A 24,285-nucleotide genomic window follows, 5' to 3' on the forward strand; every position below is an offset into this window, starting at 1 on the left:
TGAGAGTGATACAGGGATCTAGCATGGCATGGGGAAGAAACCTGGAGAGTGGATAAACCAAAGATAATGATTGAAAGGCAGGGAAATAGCTAACCTTTACAAAATGTGTATTATTACATCCTCTTCTGCCTCTTTTGGTGATTATCAACCATCTGACACTCCGGAGAGTTTAGATAAAGCAAGGAGTAGCAGAACAGGGCCTGTGTATCTATTTCATGTACTGCTCTGCACTGATTTTTTGTTAAATATAACACATTAGTAAGATCAAAACAAGTGTTCACTCAAACCAGATAATACCTATTGCTATGTTAATTTTAATCAAGAGACATTTAGTCTCATGACCTAATAGCCACCCTTCAATTGTTACATTTCAGACAGTATGAAAATATATCTCTACTGGTAACAGTGGTCTGTAATTATAATTCTTGATTTTACTGTCAGGTCATGCTTGTACTGTTGTCTCTGATAGCTTCAGGTCATGCACTGCTGTAACACAAGTCAATTAGGTCAAAAGAAGTAGGTCTTTATTCCTCTAAATGTTTTCAAACTGAAAATATGATAGTAATAGAAAAGAAGATTTCAGGCATCTACATATTTGCAGTTAATCCCTGAAGGTGAGTAAAGCTTGTAGAAGGAACTGGAATTTTTTTCTTCTTCTTTTGGTTAAGGATTGTTGATCAAGAAAACCTGAGACACGGTCCTATAATTTGGTATAATTCTTTGTAGTTGCCTTGACCTTGGAGATGAGCAGGTGAAGGTAGCTAACAGCTGCAGCAACTTATCGAGAGGTTTAGTAGAGTATCAATCACTTGACTTCAAGTCAGAAATATCAGTGTCTTCTGTGAAAAATGGGAAGGGGGAAAAAAGAATTTGTTCATTTCTAGAAACAGATCCTAGGTTTTACTGCATATAGTCTGCCTGGTGACTGTAATGTGTTTAAGTTCTTTTACAGCTGGTTGCCTTCATTTGATTGCAGTAAATTGAGCTTTTTTATTTAAAATGCATCAAGTCAACAATACAAATAGACAAAAGTTGTCTTTTGTTCCTTTATAAACAAGCACTTGTAGTGGCTGATCAAAGGGGCTACTGATCCTTTAGTGAAGCTCTGGTAAATCAAGTGATCGTTTTTATGAATGGTATTTTGTATCTGACTTTGGTTTTAATTGTTTGGGGTTTTTTTTAATGTAGCAGAATTCCATTAGTGAAAGCTTCTCTGCATTTCTATTTCATCTGCTACATAATGTTGATTTTAATCTCTGTGTTTAAGAGTTACTACAGTAACAGTCAGACTATCTCTTAAGAGTGTGTTTTCCCAGATCATCTGTGAAACCTGAAAAGACACCCTTTAATGAGGATCGTAAGCGTTTAACAGAGCATGAAGGAAATCCTAAGGCACTGGCTTGAGAATGTGGTGGAACTGTCCCTTCTTTATAATTAAAATGAGGTGGTTTTGCAAATCAGTATGCTTTTGAGGCCTTGAGAAAACAGTAACAGGTTTTTCTATGTTGTAAACATTACAGTCAGTCATTTAATAGTTTCACCAGATCATAGAATATCCTGAGTTGGAAATTACCCACAAGGGTCATTGAAATCTAACTCGTGGCCCTGGACAGAACCATCCCCAAGAGTCACATCATGGGCCTGAGAGCATTGTCCAAAAGCTTCTTGAGCTCTGTCAGGCTTGGTGCTGTGGCCACTTCCCTGGGGAGCTGTTTCAGTGCCCAAACACCCTCTGGGTGAAGAACCTTTTCCTAATATCGAACCTAAAGCTCCCCTAACCATAGCTTCAGGCCATTCCCTCAGGTCCTGTCACTGTCACCACAGAGAAGAGGTCAGTGCCTGCCCCTGCTCTTCCCCTCACCAGGAAGTTGTAACTGCACTGAGGTCTCCCCTCAGTTTTCTCTGCTCCGGGCTGAGCAGCCCCAGTACCTCAGCCACTCCTCACACAGCTTCCCCTCGAGCCCTTTGCCATCCTTGTTGCCCTCTGGACACTCTCCAACAGCTCAGGGTCTGTCTGATGTGGTGGCACCCAGAGCTGCCCCCAGCCCTGGAGGTGAGGCTGCCCCAGCTCAGAGCAGGGCAGGACAATCCCCTCCCTTGCCCGGCTGTGCCTGCTGCCCCCCAGGACAGGGCGGGCCCTCCTGGCTGCCAGGGCTCAGTGACTCACATTCAGTGCCATGGACCAGCACCCCCAGCTGCCTTTCTGCAGCGCTGCTCCAGCCTCTCATTCCTCAGTCTGTATGTACATTCAGGTTGCCCTATCTGAGGTATAGAGTCTGGCATTTGTCTTTGTTAAACTTTATATTGTTGATGAATGCCCTGCCTTAGTCAAAGGGGCAGTGTGGAGAGACTTCTGCTGCTTCTGTACTGAGAAATCACAGAATGGAGGGAAGGTCATGCAGGTCACGTAATCAAGCATGGTGCTCATAGTGGGAAGATGCTGATGCTAGGTCAGGCCCATGATGTTTTTTTATAGCCAAGATGTGAAAATCTCCCAGAAATGAGAGATTGAGCCTACTTACTTTCAGCCCACCTCTGAGGCTGCTTGTCTGTCATTTACTAACTTTATTTCCAAATTATTGTGCTGTGGGAAACACTACCAAAAGAAACAGTCTAAAATCTGGACTGCTTCATATCCAGGAGGACTGAATTCATTCACACAAACATCCTGAAGTACAGTTTTTCATCACTGTTGTTTAAAACCCTTGTGTTGTCTACTAGCAATGTGTGAACAGCCTTGTCAGTGCTTCTGTTTTACACAGGAAAATTTCAGGCTTTTGCCCATCCAGCCAGTGTAACAGACTGTAACACACATCTGAAGTTTGAGACTTTGCTGGCACTCCATCTGAATGGGAAGGGTTGTGTGTGGAAGAAAGAATGCATGTTGGGGTATGTTTTACAGTGATATTCATTACATTTAGCTTTTGCAATTTTTAAGGCTAGAGACCATCAAGTTCCTCTTGTTCTAAGTGTGCTTTTAGGCTGTGAAAATAGAAGTGCCCTGCTTTTGTACCCTCCCAGTAGGTCAGAAGTCAGGGTAGTTCTAAAAAGTATGTAGTCTCCTTTCCAAATCCTTGGGGTGCAGTTTCACAATTGCCCTGAGCTGAGCTAAGCCTGTGTTGCTCCAAGAAGGAAAGGTCTCGTTCTCTCCTTTGGGCTGCTGTCAGTGCTCATGTGGTTAGTTGGATCACAAGGCTGGTCTCCAGGGAAAGAAATAGCTGTGTCTCCACTTCACAGATGAAGCAGGTTCAGCACAGGGGGGCAGAGTGATTTCTTGCAAGTTCCACAATCAGTCAATGGCAGAACTGGAAACAGGGGCTCTGAGTTATGACTTTTCTTGTTATCTTAAAAGTAGGCTCATGTGACTCCTTTATTTTCAGTCTAAGAGATAAATTTTGGACTTACTCACTCAGTGCAATCCCACAGGTTAAATATAGATTTAAACTGGTGCAGTTTGAGATTGGAATCTACTTATGTGTCTTTCTTTTGTTTATCACATGTTTCTCATCAGCACGGGCTTTCACCTTGGAGCTGTTGCTTCTGGGAGTAGAATAAGCTGGAGCAATTTTTGTGCAGCTTATTTCTTTGGTAGCTTCTTTGCCACAATAAATCACCATGCTTAATTTTGAATTTGCAATGTTAATTTTTACTCTGCTCAGTTTATACTTCTCTGTAAATGAGGAAAAAAAGAATCACAGGTAGAGCTGAGGAATAAATGACAGATGGGTTCAGCATAGTTTTTGGCAGTTAGGGATCACAAGAGTATCTAGAGCCTGTTCCTGGGGGTGTTTGTTTTAATGTTGGCCATTTGTCACTGTTGTGTTGGGGATTTTTGCCTATTCATCTCACAGATAGCAGTAAAGAGTTATTGTGAAGGGTGTATCCTAGCCAGCCTCCTAGATCCCTTATTCCTAAACAGAGAAGAGGGATTTGTTTTAATAAAAAGAGTGCTCTGTTCCTGGTTTCTGCAAAGGGAATTCTGAAGGACTGTTTGCTCTGGTGCCCTGAACAACTCTTTCCGTTGTCTGGGCTGCTCTCCAGTGCTTATTCTAATTCATAATGGAAAATAACGCTGCAAATGAGATGGTTGTTGAAAGAATAAAGAGAAAAAGGCTCACCCTCTGTCTTCGCTGAAAGAATTTCCCTGCTTCTTTGGGCATCTTGTGTACATGAGCAAGTTTCACCATCCCATCATCTTTCAGAACAGACTTCTATAGAAAGTCCTGAGGACCATCCAGACACATGGCCACACTCCTTGTGCATTAGGAGAGTTATTTGGGGCATGAACAACCATGATAGACATTGGTTCTAAGAAAGGTGGCTTCAGGAAGGACACAATTGCCCATTTTTTTAAGCCAAGTTAATCAGTCATGGTTATAATTTTCCTTCTTTATAATTTTGTTTCTCCCCAAGACATTTGAATGATGAACAGCAGATGAAGTTTGTGGTAGCTGGGAAGGAAGGCTGGGAGAGAATTCTTTCCAAAGGTATTTATAATGTTCTTAAAGAAAACAGAAAAGGAGGAGGAGCTGCTAAGAGAAGCCTATAGGATATGTGTCAGGGCTGAGGAGGCAGACTCAGCAGGTTGTAAACTTGCAATGCAGAAGTAGTAATCGTGAGGTTGTCTCTGAAAGAATTTCATGTTGATATTTTAAGAGTGTTGGAGCTTTTGTTTATTTCCCTAAGGATTTATGTAGGTTTCTGTCTAGGCTCAGTATCTACATTTTCTTTTGCCTCTGGAATTTGAGTGGGAGAGCTCTGTTTGCAGTTATATTGTATTCGTTTCTATGGCCTCTTACTCTGATGTGCACAAAAGAGATTGTTATTTCATTCTTTTTTATTTTGCTCTCTTAATGTACCACTCACCTACTTTGTAATTTCATTGTAAGTTATTTCTTTGGTGTCTTTGTTCTTTATTCTGGTATAGGGAATCAGTTACCTCAAGTACCAGCGTCTGATTTGGCAGGTTGAACATTGAAATGATTGATCAAGTACTCTTTTAAAGCCTGTAACAGTTGCATTCTTACTACATCATGGGGGTAAAGTATTCCTAGTGAGGCCTGTCACATTGATAATTTCTTCCTCTTAAATGTATTTTAGTATAATGTACGGTATAATGTGCAGTTTGCACAGTTGTACTTTTGACTCTGATTCTGTCCTTTGTGAGAGATTGCATTTCTGATTTTTCTAAAAAATTTCTCTGTTCAAAAATGGTGTTTTGCTCAGTGCAAGCATCACCCTTTGAATTTAAGCCATGTTTGCATACTGCATTTGTCCTAGTTTTGGCCATCTGTGACAAATCACAGGCTCAACTGAGCTAGTATTAGTCTCTAGTATAGACAAGGATGAGCTGCTTTTTCATCTGTTCCAGCTGCTTCAGCTTCAAGAGAACTAAGATCCAGTGATACAAAACGTCATGTTGCCTGTTCCCTTGGAGGCTTACAACTAAGGCAGGTCACCAGCAGATCTCATGCCCCAGGAGGGTCCCCTAGTACTGAGGACTAAAGTTAGACCATGCAACCCTAAATATGGAAAGTATTTGTAGAAGTATGGTCTTTATAAGTATGCATAGCTGCATCCTAATCTTGGGAGCATTGTTGTTACAAGAGGCTTGTCATCTGACTACTGTGGACACTGCCATCTCCTTGAGGCAAAGGTTGACTTCTAATTAAAGAGGAGGTCCAAATCTAATCAGGGTGTTCCAACCACAAGCAGTAATTACTGTGTTAAATCTCTCTTTTGATCTATAGCATAATAATTTAGTTGAAGCAAAAGAAGTACCTCAGTGATATCACGTTTTTATTAGGCAATACTTTTGCTTGGAATAAATGCTTAGTAAAAAGAAACAGCTTTGGTTTTACTATTATAATTCTTCTCTTTGATGTCATTGGACTTCTGCCTCTCCATCCCCTCACACACCAGTATCCAGGATCTAGTATTAGAATCTATAAGAAGGTTGGAGAAGTCAGAGGACTAGAGGAAATAGCCTTAAGCTGAGACATGGGAGATTGAGATTAGATATTATTTTTAAAAAAATTCACTGTTATGGTAGTCAGGAATTGGAGTAGGTTGCTCAGGGAGGTAGTGGAGTCACCATCCCTGTAGGTGGTCAAGAGACATCTGGATCTGGTGCTGGATGGTACAATTTAATGGTTTAGTGGTTCAGGGGTTACAGTGGTAGTGCTTGGTTGACAGTTGAACTTGATGATCCTAAAAGTCCCTTCCAACCTTGATGATTTTATGATTCCATGAATACAGCATAGTTCAAACAATCCTGATATCATTTTGTGATTGGACCAGGTCAGGAAGTTTCACAGTTTCTTTGGACAACTGTTTTTAAAACCACTGTATTGTTTTATTGCCTTTTTTCCATGGCCTCCTCTATAATAATAGGTCGATGAATAGCTAAAAGCATGTAGTGCTCCTGACAGGTGAAGGTAGGAAGAAAGGGAAGAATATGATGGAACAAGTACATTAATGACAGCTGCAGGAGAGGCTTTCTCACCACACCTTACTGGTGTATAGGACAAAAGATTATTTGCTTTACTAGTCAATCTGTCTTCTTCCCTCTAAGGTTGTTGACAAGGAAATGAGTTCTGTTAAATGAACTTTTTACAGTGTGAACTGACTAGAAATGTTTTCTGTTACACCATTTATTTTTTTTTCACCAAAGACGGATCTGAAATGACAACACAGTTCTGTGGTGCAACTTGAAGCCAATTCTTCTTGTTCTTTTCCTTGTTATTTGGCAGAAGAGACAGACCCTCACCTTGATATAACCTATTTTCCTGTGGTTTTAGGGAGCAATAAGGTTTTGCATGAGCCTCTTTTCTCCAGGATAAACAGCCCCAACTCCCTCAGCTGCTTGTCACAAGGTTTGTGCTCCAGTGCTCCAAGATTTGTTCACCAGTTTTGTTGCCCTTCTTTGGACACTCTCAGCACCTCAGTGTCCATCTTGTAGTGAGGAGCCCAAAACTAAATACAGAATTCAAGGTATGGCCTCACTAGGGCCAAGTACATAGCAGCAATCACTGTGTTAGTCCTGCTGGCCACACTGTTTCTGAGGCAGGCCTGGAGGCCACCTGGATGTATGCTGGCTCATGAACAAACACTATCAACCATCATCCCCAGCTCCTTTTCCACCAGGCAGTTTTCCAGCCATTCTTCCCTCAGCCTGTAGCAATGCCTGGGGTTGTTGTGACCCAGGTGAAGGACCGTGCTCAGGGAGGGTAATGCTAGAGCACATGGCAGCGATTGTGTCCAGATGGTTCTTGAGAATCTCCAGTGAGAGAGAATCCAGAACCTCTCTGGGCAGTTTGGCACAGTCACCTGCACAGTAAAAAAGTCCTTTCCTGTGTTTGGTGGAACTTCCTGTGCATCAGTTTCTGTCCCTTCCCTCTTGTCCTGTTGCTTGGCACCACTGAGCAGAGTTTGGCTCCATCCTTTTGTCACCCTCCCTGCACATACTGAGACATTGATGAGGTTCCCTCTCAGTTTTCTCAAGGCTGAAGAGGCTCAACTCTCTCAGCCTGTTATTTTAAGGGAGATGCTCCAGTCTTATCATCATCTTTGTTGCCCTCCTCTGGACCTGCTCCAGGAGCTCCATGTCTCTCCTGTGGTGAGGAGCCCAGAACTGGACACAGCACTCCAGATGTGCCTCACCAGGGCTGAGCAGAGGGGCAGGATCACCCCCCTTGCTCTGCTGTTACTGCTCTCTGAGAGAAGTGGTACTTTGTATTTATTAGCCGACAGTAGGTTTTCATTAGGGTTTTTTTGAATTCATTCACACTTTTAGCACCTACAGTGTGTTGTGGCAAGCAGTGCCAAAGCTTAACCTCACATTGCATGTTGAAAAGGCGCTTTGGCTCTTTTGAGCTTGGTGTCTGCTAGTTTTTTATAATACCTTCTATGTTCTGTACAGCAAGAGACTGAGCTGTCATTCCCTATAGCTTTGCTGCTTCTTGAGAAAGTTAAAATGATGGTGTTCGGCTTTTAAATAGATCCTGTCAATCAATTAGGTAGTCTTAAGGAAAAGGTCACTATTACTTTTGGAGGCCCAGAGGCATTTTAGCAATAGGCAAGAAGGCTGACTGATATAAGAAAAAGGACAGGAATGATTTACTGCCTTTGGAATTAAGGACATCACTGAGAGTGGAGATTGGAGAAATTACCTGCTTATGTTATCTGAATTCAGGGCCTTTAAGTTGAAATAGAGATTGAAAAAAAGCAATACTTATTTTCTACACCTGTCCCTGTAAAAACTATGGATCAAGGGTTAGAGGTCAGAGATGAAGAGGTAGTTATAAAAGAAGGGTAACCCCACTGGTCCCTGGTTTTTTCTGGGGTTTTTTTATTTGCTGGGGTAAGCTGATACTTGTGGCTCTTTTTAATTTCCTCTGCCTAATTCACCTGATGACATGTGGCACATTGATTGAAGTGCATGGAGGAGCACGTGATAGAGCTATGTGTTTGGGGGATACAGGTGAGGGAAGGGCATTGATATCTGTGGCTGTGAAATGTTTTGGGGAGGTATTTCTTATGGCTGTTGCGCTGACAAGGTCCGGTTCAATCTGTTCTACAAGGTGTTTGTTTTTGAAGCTAAATTTAGTTGGGTGGCAAAAAATGATAGTGATTATTTCTTCCAAGTTGTAATCATCCATTAGAGACTGCAGTATTTACTGTCTTGCCATATAATTTGAGGTCCATGATGTTGTAAGACAGCCAGGATATATGATTGAGGGTGGAGGGAGTTCCTTTTGTCTTGTAGTATGTTTGCATGGTGACTTGCTCAAAGATGAGATCTCTGGAGAAATGTCCCCGGAGGTTAAAAGCCTTCTCTTGGTTGTTGAGGTAGGTATTTTGTTCTTACAGCAAATTCAGTGCTGTTCCCACCTATCAGGATTTTGCAGTGGGATAAATGCAGGTTTTGTAGGCATCAGAATGACTTTAAAAATTTCTTTGGCTCTGTGGATCGATGCTTCTCTATCACTCTTGGAAAATAATTTGAGTATGTATAAACTTGAATTCTTTTCCCCAGCCTGGGCTAGTGAAGGTGTTAACTTTACCTATACACTATACCTTACCAACCTCCTTGTAGAATCAAAATTAAAAGACTTGAAAAATAATCTTTGATGCATATGTTTTTGTGGTTGACCTTAAACTCAGAGTTGCTGGATCATTGTGAATGTATAAAAAGGAGTGAACTTTAAGGTCATGTTTAGACTCAGAGGTAAACATTGCGTTCCTGCAGATATGTGAATGTATGGTTTGTTGTTGTGTAGTGCAAATTTCTGGTGAATCATTTTCTGTGTTTTGTAACCAAAAGCTTTATGAATATCTGTGTCATAGAAGAAAAGGAAGCATTTCAAGAAGGGCAGGGGCAAAGTGTTCATGAAAATATGCCATCTCTCTGACTGAGCTGCATGCAGGGTACCTTCTCAAAAGACAGGTCCAATGAAGGATGTGGTTTTGAGATTTTATTTGACAATTGCTGTGCACTGTGCATTCTGTAAGGGCCACTATTACAAGTTCATGGATCTCACATACTGTAGGGTGTAACTGGGTGAGTCAGCAGTACATTGCAACAAGATGTGATCATGCATGAAAATTGTTTTACTTTTGTGAGATTTTAATGTAAGAGGGTTGAAAATTAGTATTTCTGCTGCTTGTTAAATTATTTGTTTATAAGTACAAATGGCCTATTTGAAACCAGTATGTTTCTTTATATGGATGACCTTGTAGTATTTTTAAACACATCTTTTGGCTGTTGGTTCACATTTACGTTGTACAAGGGGTTTTGGTTTCTTTGTTTCTCATTTTTAAGCACTCAGTTAGAGCCTTACTTTGTTTGGTACATATGTTTTAATATTTCTGTCATGTAGGCTGTCCTTCACAACAAATGCCTTTACTGCCAACACACATCTATAATTAAAACAATAAGGAAATTCCCTTTGTTTCCTCACTCAGCTAAAGGTTAAACTCCAGCAAATTTCATGCTGCTTGTTTGACTCAACTGGCCTATAAGGAAGTTGAATTAGGCTGAAGGAGCACAGAAATCAATCCTATGGCATGGGACTTATCAAGGAACTTGGTATTGGCAGTTGTTGTACTTTGAAATTCTCAAAGGCGTTCAATTTTTTGGCACTGAGGTCATAGCAGTGCTGAACGCTTCTCGTAATCCCAGTTCTGTGGGTTAGGTTGAACTTTACATTTTAGATCCCAAATATCTGTCTTTTGTATTGCAGTGCTGGAATCATGATGCTAATGTTTGACTAGGCAAGATCCAGACACTATTTCAATGCTGAGTGTAGAACCTATTTAGTAGTGTTTCTGGGAAGTGAGACTCAATGATTCACCTGTCGGAGGCCTCAGTTGCCTCAAGATTCCCCAGGAACTCCTTCCTTATTACTCTAGTTTCTTCTCAAAGGATGCACAGCAATTTAAGCAAGTGGGTGTGTCTTTTACAGATTTTTGCACGGGAAACAAACATATGTAGGCAAAATCAACCTGTACCTTGTTGCCTTGGTCTGATTACTGCTGTGATGTCTTTGAAGTCTTTATACTTGCAGGCACCTGAGCTTTCACCACTGGATTCCTCACCTCCAGTACATGCATCATCTGGGTCTTGCTGAGTTCTTGTCCTTGCAGTCAACATCCTTTTGTTCTTGCTTGTTCTTCTCTGGAGCAATGTTCTTTTGTGTTTCTATTCTGAAGCTTCTCTGTTTTCAAAAGTCCAGCTGAAATATACACATCTTTTAATTTCTTTGGGTGATTTCCCCACCCATTCCCTATTGTTTCTATTGTTTTCGCTTTGCTTATCTGCAGATAAGTGATTTAGTAGGGATTTAAGATACTCACTGCTATAAAAATAGCGTTACCTATTTTGTTACAGTCATTATTAATGTTTCTAGTCAGATGAGAACATTGACATACCACTTTTTCCCTTTACAGTACTTTAAAGATAATCTTTCCACTATACTCATATGTTCTATGAAATATAGAAACTATTTGAAGAAAATCTAATATTCATGCTTTATAACAGCTAAAGCCCTGTAAAGACATCTTGAATCCTGTGGATCCAGATTTACTGGTTTTCTTTATGCCTTTGTCCTGCTCATCCTTCATGATTAAACCAGGTTTTATTCATCTGTGATGTCAATTACAAAGGTTCTGGAGCTCATTTAGCCACCAGGTTATATTTGATGTACAGAGATGTATGAAGCAAGTAGAATGTCCCATCAGTGGCGAGAGAAGGCTTTGATTTACTGACTGAAATGCAACTGCAAATAGTTGAATCAAAAAGCCATTCTTCAGAAATAGGCTTTGTTTTGTACTCTTGAACTGTAAAAGTAGGGCACTGTCATCTTTCCCCATGTGCAAATGCAGAAGCTCTGTAGACTTTAATGGTAAAATATTTCCATCAGCAGAAGCTGCACTTTACATCTGAATTGTTCGGTTTGAAAGCGCTGGTTCTTCCCTTCTGTTTTTTAACTGTTACTTTCCCAAATATCCTGATCCTATCACTATAACAATTCAGTGATACTTTAATTTACATTTACAGTGCTACATTGCTATTATGCTATTATTAAAGTTATAGGTGTTTTCTACTCCTAGAATTATTTACTACCAAGATTAAATTGCCATTAATCATAAATACTATTTACTGATTTTAATCAAAACATACTAGCTGGCTTATCATAACAGCAAGTGTGATATGTTGATAGATGGCATAGTGAGGAGCCTTTTTAGCTGTTACAGGAGGGCCAAAGTCTTCTTGTAGCATACATTTTATTGGGAGCTGAAATCAGTCAATATGCAATGAAGACTGAGAATTACTTGAATCATGCTCTAGGCATTTATTTGCCTTTCTGGAATGGCTGTGTTTATACAGTCATCTTGGGGTTAGGGGCAGTTCAGCTCAGGTTGTTGACTGAAAGAAAATGCTGTAGGAAATCTGTCTAGAATGTCTGTAGCTCTCAGTCAGGAAAGAGTTCAGGGTGCACAGAAACCAAATGACTCAGATTCACAAAAAATTTGTGAGGTGTTTCAGCTTCAGGGTCTAAGCTGGACATTATTAAATGTGGAAGCTGTTGTAACCTCATGACTTGTAGGCTGCTGTGAGAATTGAACTGTGAAATGTTATCATCTGCTGCCATGATTTGCTTTGACTTCCTGCCTGTGTTCTGCCTTAAAATTGAAGGTTTCATTGCTAAAATATGATCCCAAAGTATGACAGTGACAAGCACATGAATATGTAATAAGTAGTTGAAGAAACAGCTAGAGAGCAATTCCTGAAAGGATTTCCCTATGCTGATCAATGTGAGCTGTTTTAATTAGCTAAGCAGCTGGATTTTAGCTGCTGCTTAACTACATCCTCACTTGTCCAGGCAGTGGGAAGTCGCGGTTGTGGCATTCATTAAGTGATGCAGAAGCAGACATCCTCAGCATGTTGATGAGGATTGAATTGTTGCTGGACTTAATTACTGGTTCAGGATTTCTTGCTTTTGAGGCTGAACCCAAGAGAGAAGTGAAGTTGTGTGGGGGTAAGTCTTAATTTCTAGATGACCTATCTGTACTATTGAGCATGTGATTTCTTAGGTGACTACATCTTTTCTAGCCTCCTGTACCTGCAGGGCCGGGACAATACCCCATGATCTAGCAGAGAACACGCAAGTGTTCATTTTACAGAAAGGCTGTGGGGACAGGCTGCTGCCAACTGTATTTGTTCTGGTGCTTGTCTGATCTCCTAGTGAGCCAATATGGATGATCAGCACTAACAGGAAAAAAAAAAAAGAGTCAGCTGATAATGAAGGATGAGAAGAGCAGCTGACATGAGGTATAGCCAACATTTGGTGATTTACTGTCAGATTAGTGGCAGATTCATGGACTTAAGGTTTGTTTTGTCAGTGGAGGCTGAGCTGCTTACCCCAAGGACTGCTGCTGGCCTCCCTGTCCACTCCCATCGCTTCTCCGGTGCTACCCTGATGCTCATGTGGCTCTGCAGCCAGCTGGAGCAGTTGGCCTGTCTGGCTGAAAATTAATCAGGATATTTGGGATGGGATTCTTTGTTGTTAACAAAACCATGTGGCTGATCCAGCAGACTTGTGACCATGCCAGCACCAATACAAGAGAGTTGGTGGAAATGGTGAGCATGAGGAAGGCAGGAGTACTGGCTGTGCACTGTCTGCTTCTGTGACACTGATGGGGAAGGTGCACCTGGACTCCATGTGCCATGTCAGCTAATTTACACTATCAGCTAGAGGACTGGGGCTCCTCAGCAATGGAGGCATTGAAGCAGCTGACCACTGTGGGTGCATTTCAGTGAAAATTGACTTCCACAGGATTGATACAATTCTGTCTACTGCACCCACATCATAAATTTGGGATAGCTGTGAGTCTTCTGTTCTAGCTTTAAGAGCTTTTTGGTAGAACTAGTAAGTGTGTCTTTGGCCTGCAGGTGGTGGTAAATCTGATCTTTTGCACGACCCCTAATTTAGCTATTAAGTTACTACGATCTTCATGTAATTCAGTCTGCAGTGAAATAATTTAGGTGACATTTAAAACATTTTGTGCTTGGAGTAATGTCTTCTAATAAGTTTTTAGAATGTTGTACTGTAGTTCTCTGGCTGTTATAAAGATGACATGATTTCTAAAGTAACTGAGAGGAATATATGATGCTTTTTATTAAACTAGTGTTTTGCCTTACAGTAATTTCAGCATGAGCTATTTTAAAATTCTTGGCTCACATTCCAAGAAGTCACAAGACATTAAAAATAGCGACATTTTAATTCTTTTTACTCTGTGTGTAAGTATAAAGCAGGGTCAATAACCATCACAATTAGACATACATTTAACTTTTACACGGGTATGTGAACTTAAGGACTGATACTTTATGAAAAGCTTCATATAACTTGACATAAAGGATAATTTTTGAGATCTTGGAATAAATGCTTGAGAATATTAATTTTTTAGAACAAGTGATCATTTTTCATTATTTTTGTTGGCTTTTTTCCCCCTTTAGGCTTTTATGTATGTCTAGAATGATGTATGAAAAAAGTGCAATCAGTTTTCCTGTAGAATATTCATTGTTATGTCAGTTTAGATAAATAAAATAAAGGTCCTGGTTCTGATAAAGGGAGCAGGCAATGTGAAGGGCTGCTCAATTCCTGCTGAGAATCACATGCAAGTCAATAGGAGGGTGTGGAAGTAGATGGCAGAGAGATGCTAGGGCAGGCTAGTAGCTTGGGATGTCTTTTGTATCCCAAGCAGTATCACAACCTGTAGAGCAGAAGGCTGTGGATAGCCAGGGGAGACCCTCCCTAGATGGCTATGGGTAGGCTCACAGGCAGGAAGGGGACAGTCAGAAGCCAGTCCTGCCTGTGATCTCCAGAGGCAAGTGAAATCCATCAATCCTTTTTGTACTCAATAACCAAACTGCCTCACTGTCAGCCAGCTTGTGGGACTGTGCCCATGAGGTGCCCTCCACTGGACTGGAGACTCTGGTACTCCTGAAACAGCCAAAGGACCAGGTGGGTGAAAAGCTCAGAACCTCCAGGCCTCTTGGCTTAGGTAGCTGTCCTGCTCTGGGCAGACACAGCTCCCTGCCTGCTCCCTTGGAGATGGCTGTGTGATTTGAGCTTTTTTCCACTTAAACAGCACCTCCCCTTCCCTGCTCTGTGGGACTGCTGAGGTGAGTGATGCTCACACAGTTGCTGTGTTGGGTCAGGAGTCACCCTGCAGGAGCAGCCTTCTGAGAAACCTGGTAGCTACACTGAAATTGTGTTTGAAGAGAGACAGTGCTAAGTCAAGGAAGTGTTGAAGCACAGCCCCAGATGAGAGAGAAACCATGGTTTGTGCACAGTAATTGCACTTACTCCACTGAACAGTTTACAGCTCTTTGGCCAGAGCAATTTTATTTTCCTAATGTACAGATGTGAAATATACTTTTGAAGCATTTTCCTCAAGTATTTATATTTAGAAAACCTGTCCCTGAAACCCAGAGCCTGCCAAGAAAGAGTGAGTAGGTGTTTAACAACTTGAAACACACCACTCCAGGTTCTTTATCTTTCAGAAATGGTGACCCATAGGACCCTTTTCATATTGCTGCCGACTTGAAGTACCCAACTGCTTTCAGCGTAGCAGGCACAGCAACTTACAGATCCCCTCTGAACTTACTGAGTGTGTTTTTCTGGGTGCAATGTGAGTTTTGAGGAGCTGGCAGGGGAAGCTCATCAAAGCTATTGCCTTCGCTGGAAATGAAACCACGTTTGTGATTTAAATTAACAGTTAGTAAGGTGTAAGATAAGTGTGCAGATGTCAGAGGAGTTGCTCTGTTTGTTCAGTCCTTCCTGCTAGAAGATGGGGGTGTGGGTTGGATGGCTAGTTTGCATCTTTACTTATTCCGTATTAGATGTGACTCTGGTGTTGTTCCTGATGTTTATGGGATTCTTTAATACTTTCAAACTTCCTGCTCTCTGCATGGTTTTCTTCCAGCAGTGTGAGATTGAACTTTGCTTGTGTACATTGCAGGGTGCCACAGGAACTGCTGTCTCCCATCCCCACAGCTGGTTATTGTCACACTGTCCCCTCAGGACTTCTCATGTAGTTGTGGGGGGAGTCACATTTTGGATGGATTAATATTTCCTTGCCGTGTGCATTTATGAGGGGTTTTTTTCTGCTTTCTGGTTCATTGCTGTGCCTTATGAACAGGAGGAGGAGGTGGGAAAGAGGCAAGAGCCATGCAGTACAGTAATTGCTGCAGCTCCTACCTCATCAAATAGGAGAATTAAATTTGATTTGGTTATTTTAATTATTTGGATGGCTTGAGAGAAAACATGTCATTAACCGTGGAGCAGAGGAGTCACTTCTCTCTTTGCAACACAGAATAAAAGACCAGGAATTGCTTCCTATGGAGCAGGGATGGGTAGGCTCAGCATAAGGTATGGGTAAAATCACCAGCTGCCCCAAGAGCTGGTGATTTTTAAATTACTGGGCTTATTTAAATTACTGAAGTTTAGTATATAAGGAAGTTACGAAGTTTGCAGTTCCTTTACAGGGCTCCATGGGGAAAAAAATAATGTGTCTACTGTCATTTCCATGTTTTTAAAGGGCTTAAATAATTGTAAGCTAGATGTGAATCAAACTCTCCTGGGGGTAGGAAATGTAGTGCTTTGCCAAAAGGTTGTTGATGAGTGACCTGTTAATGGAAAGTGGAAAAGAAAAACTGTCTTCTAACAGCTTGTTTTGTCTGTGAGCTCATATATTTTCTTATAGAACCATGTTATACTGGGTTCTAAATTAGAAATAGTCGTATATTTGGGCTGCCTTGCTGCCCTTGGTATATCCATTCTTCAACTTCACTAGATTGGTTTCATGAGAGATTTTACTTCTTTGTTCTTTGTATTTTGATTTTAAAAATGTTTTCTATGTATCCTTTTGGTCTTCATGCCATATGGAAAGCTTGAACTTGTGTCTATGTGACAACTCCTATGATTTCCAGCCAAAAGTACTTGCTTTCATATAAAAGTGTTTATCAGATTCTGAGGCAAATTGCAAGGGGTCAAAGGGCTTTTGCCAGTGCAAGAAAGAGCTTGTTCCTTGTTGTTGTCACTCATACTTGAATGTGCATACTTCATAGATTTCTTAATTTCTGCCTATGAAGCTTAGGTAAATCCTGAATTCTTAGTTTAGAAAGTTACTGCTGCTCCAGGAGATTTCGGATTTATGTTACCAGACTTCAGTCTCCTTTCTGTCTGATAATAAATATGATTAAAACCCTAAAGATTGTAGTTATTCAGAAAAATAAAACCAAAATTAAGGCTTCAAAAATGAACATCCAAAAGAAAGAGACATGAGATACAAGGAGCTCAGAAAAGAGTCCAGGGTACAGCTGTGAGGAACACACAACTAAAAGTGTTTCTTAAAGATAAGGCTATATTTTGATGGGACACTTTAAAGGAAAATTAGAACCCTTTTCTGCTAAAAATGCACAGTGAAATATGACTGATAGAAATGTTTTCTAAAGCAGCTTTGCAAGCAGTGTGGATTGGGGCCAAGCCACATTTGAACTGTTTCTGAAACCAGACAAATAGGCATTGTTTATCCTAGACTAGCCAGACTGTTTCAGAAAACAGTTCAGTCAGAGCAACATTCATTTCTAGTCTTAATTAGTTTCCAGAATGACTGTAGAGGGAGGACGTTTTTTATCCACATCCTTTTTGACTGTCTCTTTCTTCTCTCCTCCAATTCCCCCCACTCTTCATCGCACTGGAGTAATTGCAGCCATCCTGTGCATGTGGAGCTAAACTGAGCCCTGGCAGAGTTGGTGTGCTGCGCAAGAGCAGACTCAAAATGCTAATGCACTCCCTGTACTAACATTCCTGCTGATGGAGTCTGGTGCTGGAACGTTTCTGGAAAAGGCTTGATTAGTATACCTTTGTTTTGTTGTTAAGATAATGTATTAATTTGAACCAGATACACTCTATTTATTTTCAGCCTTTAAAAAGTCCATTCAGCTTCTCACCAATAAATATTTTTTATCTCTTGTGCTTAAAAGAGAAAAAAGAGAAAAAACCCTTCTCTTCTGAACTGATTGGTTTGTTTGTTTGTTTGTGTTGTTTTAATTCCTCTGTAGCTTAACACAAAGTGGAAGAATTTTAATACCCTGTTCTTCAAATTGCAGCATTTCTGAAAGTGGTAATCCCAAATTAGATTTGATTTTTACCTGCAAAAATAGTAGGGACTGCTGTATCTCTTAAATAGAACATTCAGAGGAGAGGCATCAGAAACCTTAGTCTTACTAAGAAAACAGATGAGTTGGCAAAAGGAAACATTTTTCTGTCCCTGCATATCAACAAATATTTGGTCGTGTTGTTTTCCTAACCCCACCCACCAAGTTATTACTGAAAAATGTTACCTCAACTGGAAGGGAAGACAAGTAGTTAAGTAATTGTTAAAAATATTTTGCAAAGGGTTGTATGTTTTTACTTCACTGTGTAAGTTTTATTTATTTATGAGAATATAAGTCATTCAGTACTTGCAATCTGTAAATATGCACGCCCACATGAGACAGAATGTGAACTTCAAGACAGAATTGAGAGACATAATGGATTTAATAATTGGCTTTCTATCTTTGCGGAGTTTTGAAGCCAAGCTGTAACCTGGTTTTCATTAAAAGGGGTTGGGTATGGTTGTATAGTCCAGGAGTTTTGGACAAGTTTCTCTAAGATAACAGCACAGGGGAAAAACAGGCTTGGCAAACCCTTTACAATATGTGGGGAATTTTTGCGTGATGTTACTTAATTGTTTTCTCTTTGAGACATTAACCATGTTTTAATAATTCTTTTTTCTTCAATAAGCCAAGGACCCTTGTCATCCATAAGAGCGGCAATCAAGAGATGTAAGTTTACTTTTCCTTTTTCAGAACTGTAATGTTGTAAGATTGCTACATCTTTATTTTTAGTAACTGTTTAACTTGGTATGCAAAAACAAAGTAGCTGTAAATAAGAAAGCAGTAAGCTGAGGAGCTGTAATTTCTTTCTCTCTTTCTTTATAGACCATCTCTCTTTGTTCCTTCTTTCCAGTTGCTAACATTTTCTTATTTATGCATTAATGCACCTGTGCACAGGTGTGATCCTTCTCTGAAAAGCTTGGGTTAGATGTGCCGAATGTTTAGTTTGTTTGACAAAATAGAAGATTTTTAATAGAAGAGTTCTCTACAGAGCTGTAGAAATCTGCAACTTCTTATTCACTTTACTGGGGACAGAATTAGACTCCTGTACTAGGCTTGTTTTGGAAAATAAAAGATTGTGTATAAATCTTGAGTGAAAGTCCAAACTCTTCTTCCCTGATTTCAGCATTTAAGTCCTTCTCCCCTTTCCCTACTCATGATGTTTCCAGGCAGAGAGTTTCTTTAGATGCATTTTTCAAAGTATTTTATGCTGTTACTTTCTTCCCCTTTTCAGTTTTATTTATTTTCAGTCCATGACTTTTAATTTCATATTAATGAAACAACTCAGGATTCTGCTATGGGGAAAAATAAATTAGTGTATGTAGTGCTGATTTGTTTCTCCTGGACCTATTAGTCAGGGACTCATTAGTGTGGATTAGATTGGAGGTAGTGAAAGGGCATCATGAAAGCTTTACTCAGAGTCAGTCTGCATGATGCTGTCCTTAAAATGCGGCACTTTATTTGTGCTGTTGCTGCCACAGATGGAAACTGGAAAACAGAGCACCAGATCACAGAGGGCCTTTTGTGGTGGAGTCAGAAATTGATTCAGACTGGCTAAGCCCCTGTACCTTGCCAAACTGAGAAATCATCTACGAGATCATTAAGCATTTGATATCTATGTTTTTGAAAATGCAGTAGCAAGTGATTCTCTGTTTTGAGGCATAATCACATAAAAATCCAGTCAAGAAGCTGTGGCTCGTGGTACTTGCTTATTAACATGTGAATACCTATGATGAAATATAAGTACCATGTGAATAATTCAGACAATAAGCTAGCAAAATAACATCCATGTACGTAGCAAGGCATTGTTTATGAAACTATAGTTTTTTGTATGCCATTACCCAGTGCTGTTAGGATGGACCTATATTGCAATGGACACAGAGTAATTCCTAACTCCCCTTGCCATTAATCTGGAAAAAGTATGGTAATCTCTGGACAAGTGTATTTCCCTAACAGAGTTAGAAATCTGTCTTTCTTAGTCCCTGATTCTTTGAGCTCTTACTCTCAGATTTGGAAGAAACATGCTAAGTATGTAGAGAGTTTCAACTTACCCACCTGTGGACAATGCTGTATATCATTTTGTTTTGATAAGTCTCTCCATTTCTTGTGGCCAGAGAGAAAGAGGATTTATTTTCCTTTGGCACCCTGACCACAACTCCAGGTAGAACCACGGTGTCATTTTCAGTTCATTGACTGCTCCATAGGATTCAGAAAAGTGAGCCCAATGTAACCTGAAGGAAGCAAGCATGTGAGCATGAGATTTGCTCAGGAGTAATCTTTTGATCTCAACTCTTAAAAAGTAATGATGGTCTCAGGCCTAGACGCCCCACACTTATCCAGCTCCCACTGAAATCAGTGAAACTGTTTCCATTGATGCCAGCGCAGCAACGTGCACAAGAATGGCAAAGAAAGGGGAAAGAGGCAAGCCAAATGCTGCAGCAGTGAGACAAAGGGGAACAGTGTTTTCACTCACTTCTCCACCCTTCCAGACCAGGCTGTTGTTGGGAAGCAGGGCTACAGAAGCAAGTCTCTTATCCTAAAATGTTGGAAGAACCTGTGGGCTTCTTCTATTCTGTCCTAAATAAATACATGGCTGAATGAAGGATGTGTAACAGCTTGGATGCACTCTGAAGCTGTGGCTTTCCATTTGGCAGTTTTGCAGCCATTTTTGGCTGTGGGTTTTGTTTGTTTTTCATTTATTTGTTTTGCTTGGGGGCTTCCTAGGTTCTTTTGGCTCCCACTTTTTCCCAACCAGATCGATTCCATGACCTCATTCTCTTCCCCATCTGCACAAACATTTGGGCTGGCATAATGCAGGGAATGGTGCAGAGGCAGGAACATACAAGGCAAGGAAAGGTGTAGGAAGGAGTGAAGTGCCTTCATAAATCATGATTGTCAAATTTGAGTAAAACTACGGACTTGCTCTAAGGGTGTAGTTACAAAGATTTAATTCAGCAGCAGTGCCAGCCTCTACTGTGCCTAACAGTCAGATCAGATGTGAAAAAGGTATAGAGGGCTACCCTGAGGATGGGAAGAGGAATCCCTGTAACCCCCCATGGTTATTATTTTATCAGTTCCTTCCCTGAAATTGCACAGAGAAGCACTGGAGACAGGAAACAGAGGCAGGAAAGAGACTGCTGTTGGGGGTGGCATTTTCCTTCCCCTGTGCTGCTGGTGGTCTGAGCCCAAGGTAAGCAGGTTCAGGGAGGAAAGTGAGACAAAAACTGTACAGACAGTGGTTATTTTTTTATCACTGTGAACTCGTTGTGGAGTCACATGAGTGCTAGCGTTCACTCAAGGGGACTCAAAAATCCGTGTTTGGAAGGGGAATTGGGCATCACCATCTCTTTAGCTATGTTCAGGCATTAAATCAGCCCAGCTGCAATGTCAGACAATCTAATATTTCCTTGAGGTGCCTGAAACAGAACCAGAAAAGGAGCAAGACCTCCCCCTTGTGCCAAGAAACAGTTTGGGAGAAAACTTCCTTATTGCAGAGATGCATGAAAAATTCCAATTAGTTTGAACCTCCTAATCTTTTCTTCAGAGCCATTTCATACAGAAATAGTCTAACCAGGTGTTGGGTGAAATTAAGGCTCTTTTTTCTGGTGTTGGCTTGAGGATTATCTGATCATTTTAGTGTTCCCTGAAGAAGAATCTCTACAGTCATGTGACACCTTTGATATTTTAAAGACTGCAGGTGTGGCCTCTTCCATGGGAACATTCTGTGAGTTCTTCAAACTGCATTACTTTATAGGTAAGGGAGGGAGTGTTTGCCCACTTTTGAGGCTTTCCTTGAAATACTGTAATGAATAACCTTTATTCCTAATCATCTCTATAGTGAGACAAATTAGCAAAACAAATTACTTTTTAGTCTAATAGTCTCCATATTTCATAAGTTTGAAAGAAATGTCTAACTTAGTTTTAGAAAGCATTGAAAGAAGCTGTGTTTTTAAATATTAGCACATGTCCTTGTTGTAGAAAGCTTGGCTTGTTTGAGGCTATCTTTCCAATCTTTAATGCAAAATTAAACTTGCTTTTAAAACACTTTGCAATGACAAAATTATTCAGTGTTTCATACTGTTTTGCTAATGGAAGCACACAGATATTGCTATGCAGTGTGTGCATTGTGGAAGCACTCAGTGCCCACAACAGAACCTTATCTCTGAGCACATCCTTGATAACTTCAGTTGTCTTTGTATTGCCTTAAAAGGTTGCCCAAAAGATTGTAATTTCTAGCCCAGCTGTCTTCTAAAGGCTCAAATCTGCATGTCAGACTTCTATTGCCATCATCTTGTCTGTAGCATTGAACTTTACGGGTTTGAGGTATAATGGTGCTTGTACTTACACAGGCATTTTGATCCCAAAACTTAAGATGCCCCCTGCATCATATGTATGTATTTCAAATACAAATGACATATTAAGTACACTTGAAAAGTAGGACCCTGAGAAGAAACAGTAGAGGAAAAAATTTGAAACATAAGTATGCAGCACAAATGGGATACCCTTTGTGTCCACATGTTTAAAAATAATTGGAAAAGCCCACGAATTAGTTCTTCTAAGAAATATGTAAAGAGGAATCTATATATAGTCACTGATCTCTATTTACAGTAATACTCTATTTACAGTATTTAATACTCTATTTACAGTATTACCATTAGTACTTTATGCTGTACAAGGTTAAATACATTTAGATGCCTCATTGACACTGGCTAATAAAGTGCCTCATTGACACTAACAGAAATAAATACTGACAATGGTATGAATCAATTTGATCCCCCCCCCCGCAAGATGAAAAAGTGAGGGTTTTATGCACTGATATTTTCCTCTCCTTCCCCTTCTGAAGCTATTTTGCTTGTTTTATTTACATACCCCTAAGCATAAGCTTCTGGAAATGTTAGTGATTCTCACCCTGAGCATTCTTATTGTTGATGTTGAGAAACCAACTGTTTTCAGTTGTCAGTGTATAAAGCAGTGCTGAAATATGTTTCCATTGACTCCCCTGATGGAAGAGAAGTTTTTTAAATCTTAAAACTGTCGTAATTTGAAATCTGTATTTTTCTAATGGAAAAATTAATAGTATGCTTTTTCAAGACAATCCACAAAGGGAAAGAAGAATGGCCTTAAAGGCTCAAAAGACCCCAAGGCTAGAAAAATGGCTGCAGGTTTTTTTCTTGTGTTTTTAAAGTCAGATATATACTATATTTTAACAATTCATGTCTTCTTTCATGCACTTTTTAATTAAAATTAATTTCTTAGAAATAGTGAAGGAATAAAAGCTGTGCAAGTCTGGGGACAAGGATTATTTAGAAAGGTTGTATTTTCTTTTCCCTAGCATTTGTGGAATACCTGAGAGCAGAAGATGCAATAGCTTTCATCTCTGTTTCTACTGTGGATTTAAATCTTCTTAAGAGCTTCCAAAACAAAATATGTTCTAAAAGTGTGGTTGTAAAATAATGGGACAGCAAAAGTAGAGGAGATGTTGACAGAAGAAGGGAAGACCTTTGTCAGTGTCATTAAAAAATAAATGTTTATATTAAATGTTTATATACACATGGAAGTAACTTGATTCCATTAATGCTTGAGAGATTTTTTTTCCAGAGGAATGAGTACATTCTGAAAATGTACATGATAGTTTGGGCATTAGTCCTCTTAAGGAGACTTGTTTATTTATTTATATATCAACTAGTAAAGTTATTTTTATATAAATATTTTAAATATGTTTGTTTACTTGAATTTTGGAGCTTGATGGATTACGTAGATACCTCACTAGATTTTTTTTTTTTTTTGCCTATGTTAAGAAAGGAAAAAGGTCTTTCAGGCTTTTTTTAGATTTTTCCTGTTTAATAAATAGAAGCACTTTGATAAATAGAAGCACATTTAGAGTCTCACAGGATGAAAGAGCTTGTAGAATTTATTCAGAAATTAAGAAATAGTGAAGTAAGGTGACCGGTTTTTCAATTCAGTTTTACATTCCTCTTTAATTAGCTTTTATTTCTCCTGCCTTTATCATTGGACTTGAGCTATAACCCAAGCAGATGTATTGACCCCATTTACCAAATGAACACTTTCTTCTGTCATCTTCACAAAAGTGATCTTGGATTTGATTGGTTTGAGTCAGTTTGGGGGTTTTTTCCCAATGTGTGTGTTAGATCAGCGCTATGTTGAGATCTCTGAAGAAGAAGCTGAAGGTGAGGTGTTTATTTACTTAGACAATTTTTACAGAACTGATTTAGATGTGAAATAATTTGATCCCAGCCTCTTGCTGGGATCAACCTGCCTGCCCATACCTCTGTGGTAGGGGATCCCAACTTCTTTGTCCTGAGCTAAGTCCTCAGTATAAATTATTATTTTTGGAGGGGAGAAAAGGCAGACCCAAATAAACAAAAATTTTAAACTAGAAAAACCATTCAAAGAGATTTGATTTCCCTCTCCTCATTTCCACTGTGTTTACTTGTTGAGCCATACAGTGGGCATTTCCATGTTCAGTTATATTCTTCATGGTTAATTTATTGCGAGGAAAACTTCTAAACAGCCGCTGTTAAAATTGGCATGCGACT

The 24,285-nt window shown here is 39.9% G+C and overlaps 1 protein-coding gene across 5 annotated transcripts in view; it reads left to right on the top strand.

The window, feature by feature from the left end:
* SH3D19 (SH3 domain containing 19) overlaps window positions 1-24,285 on the top strand; it is an 81,657-nt gene that overhangs the window by 21,026 nt on the left and 36,346 nt on the right. For all 5 annotated transcript variants that reach the window (XM_063156380.1, XM_063156383.1, XM_063156381.1 and 2 more), the window contains exon 3: window positions 18,357-18,397. In XM_063156380.1, coding sequence (XP_063012450.1) covers window positions 18,357-18,397 — 41 coding nt within the window. The remainder of the gene's footprint in view (window positions 1-18,356; window positions 18,398-24,285) is intronic.

The sequence above is a fragment of the Melospiza melodia genome, chromosome 5 (assembly GCF_035770615.1).
Source record: "Melospiza melodia melodia isolate bMelMel2 chromosome 5, bMelMel2.pri, whole genome shotgun sequence".
Lineage (NCBI taxonomy): Eukaryota > Metazoa > Chordata > Aves > Passeriformes > Passerellidae > Melospiza > Melospiza melodia.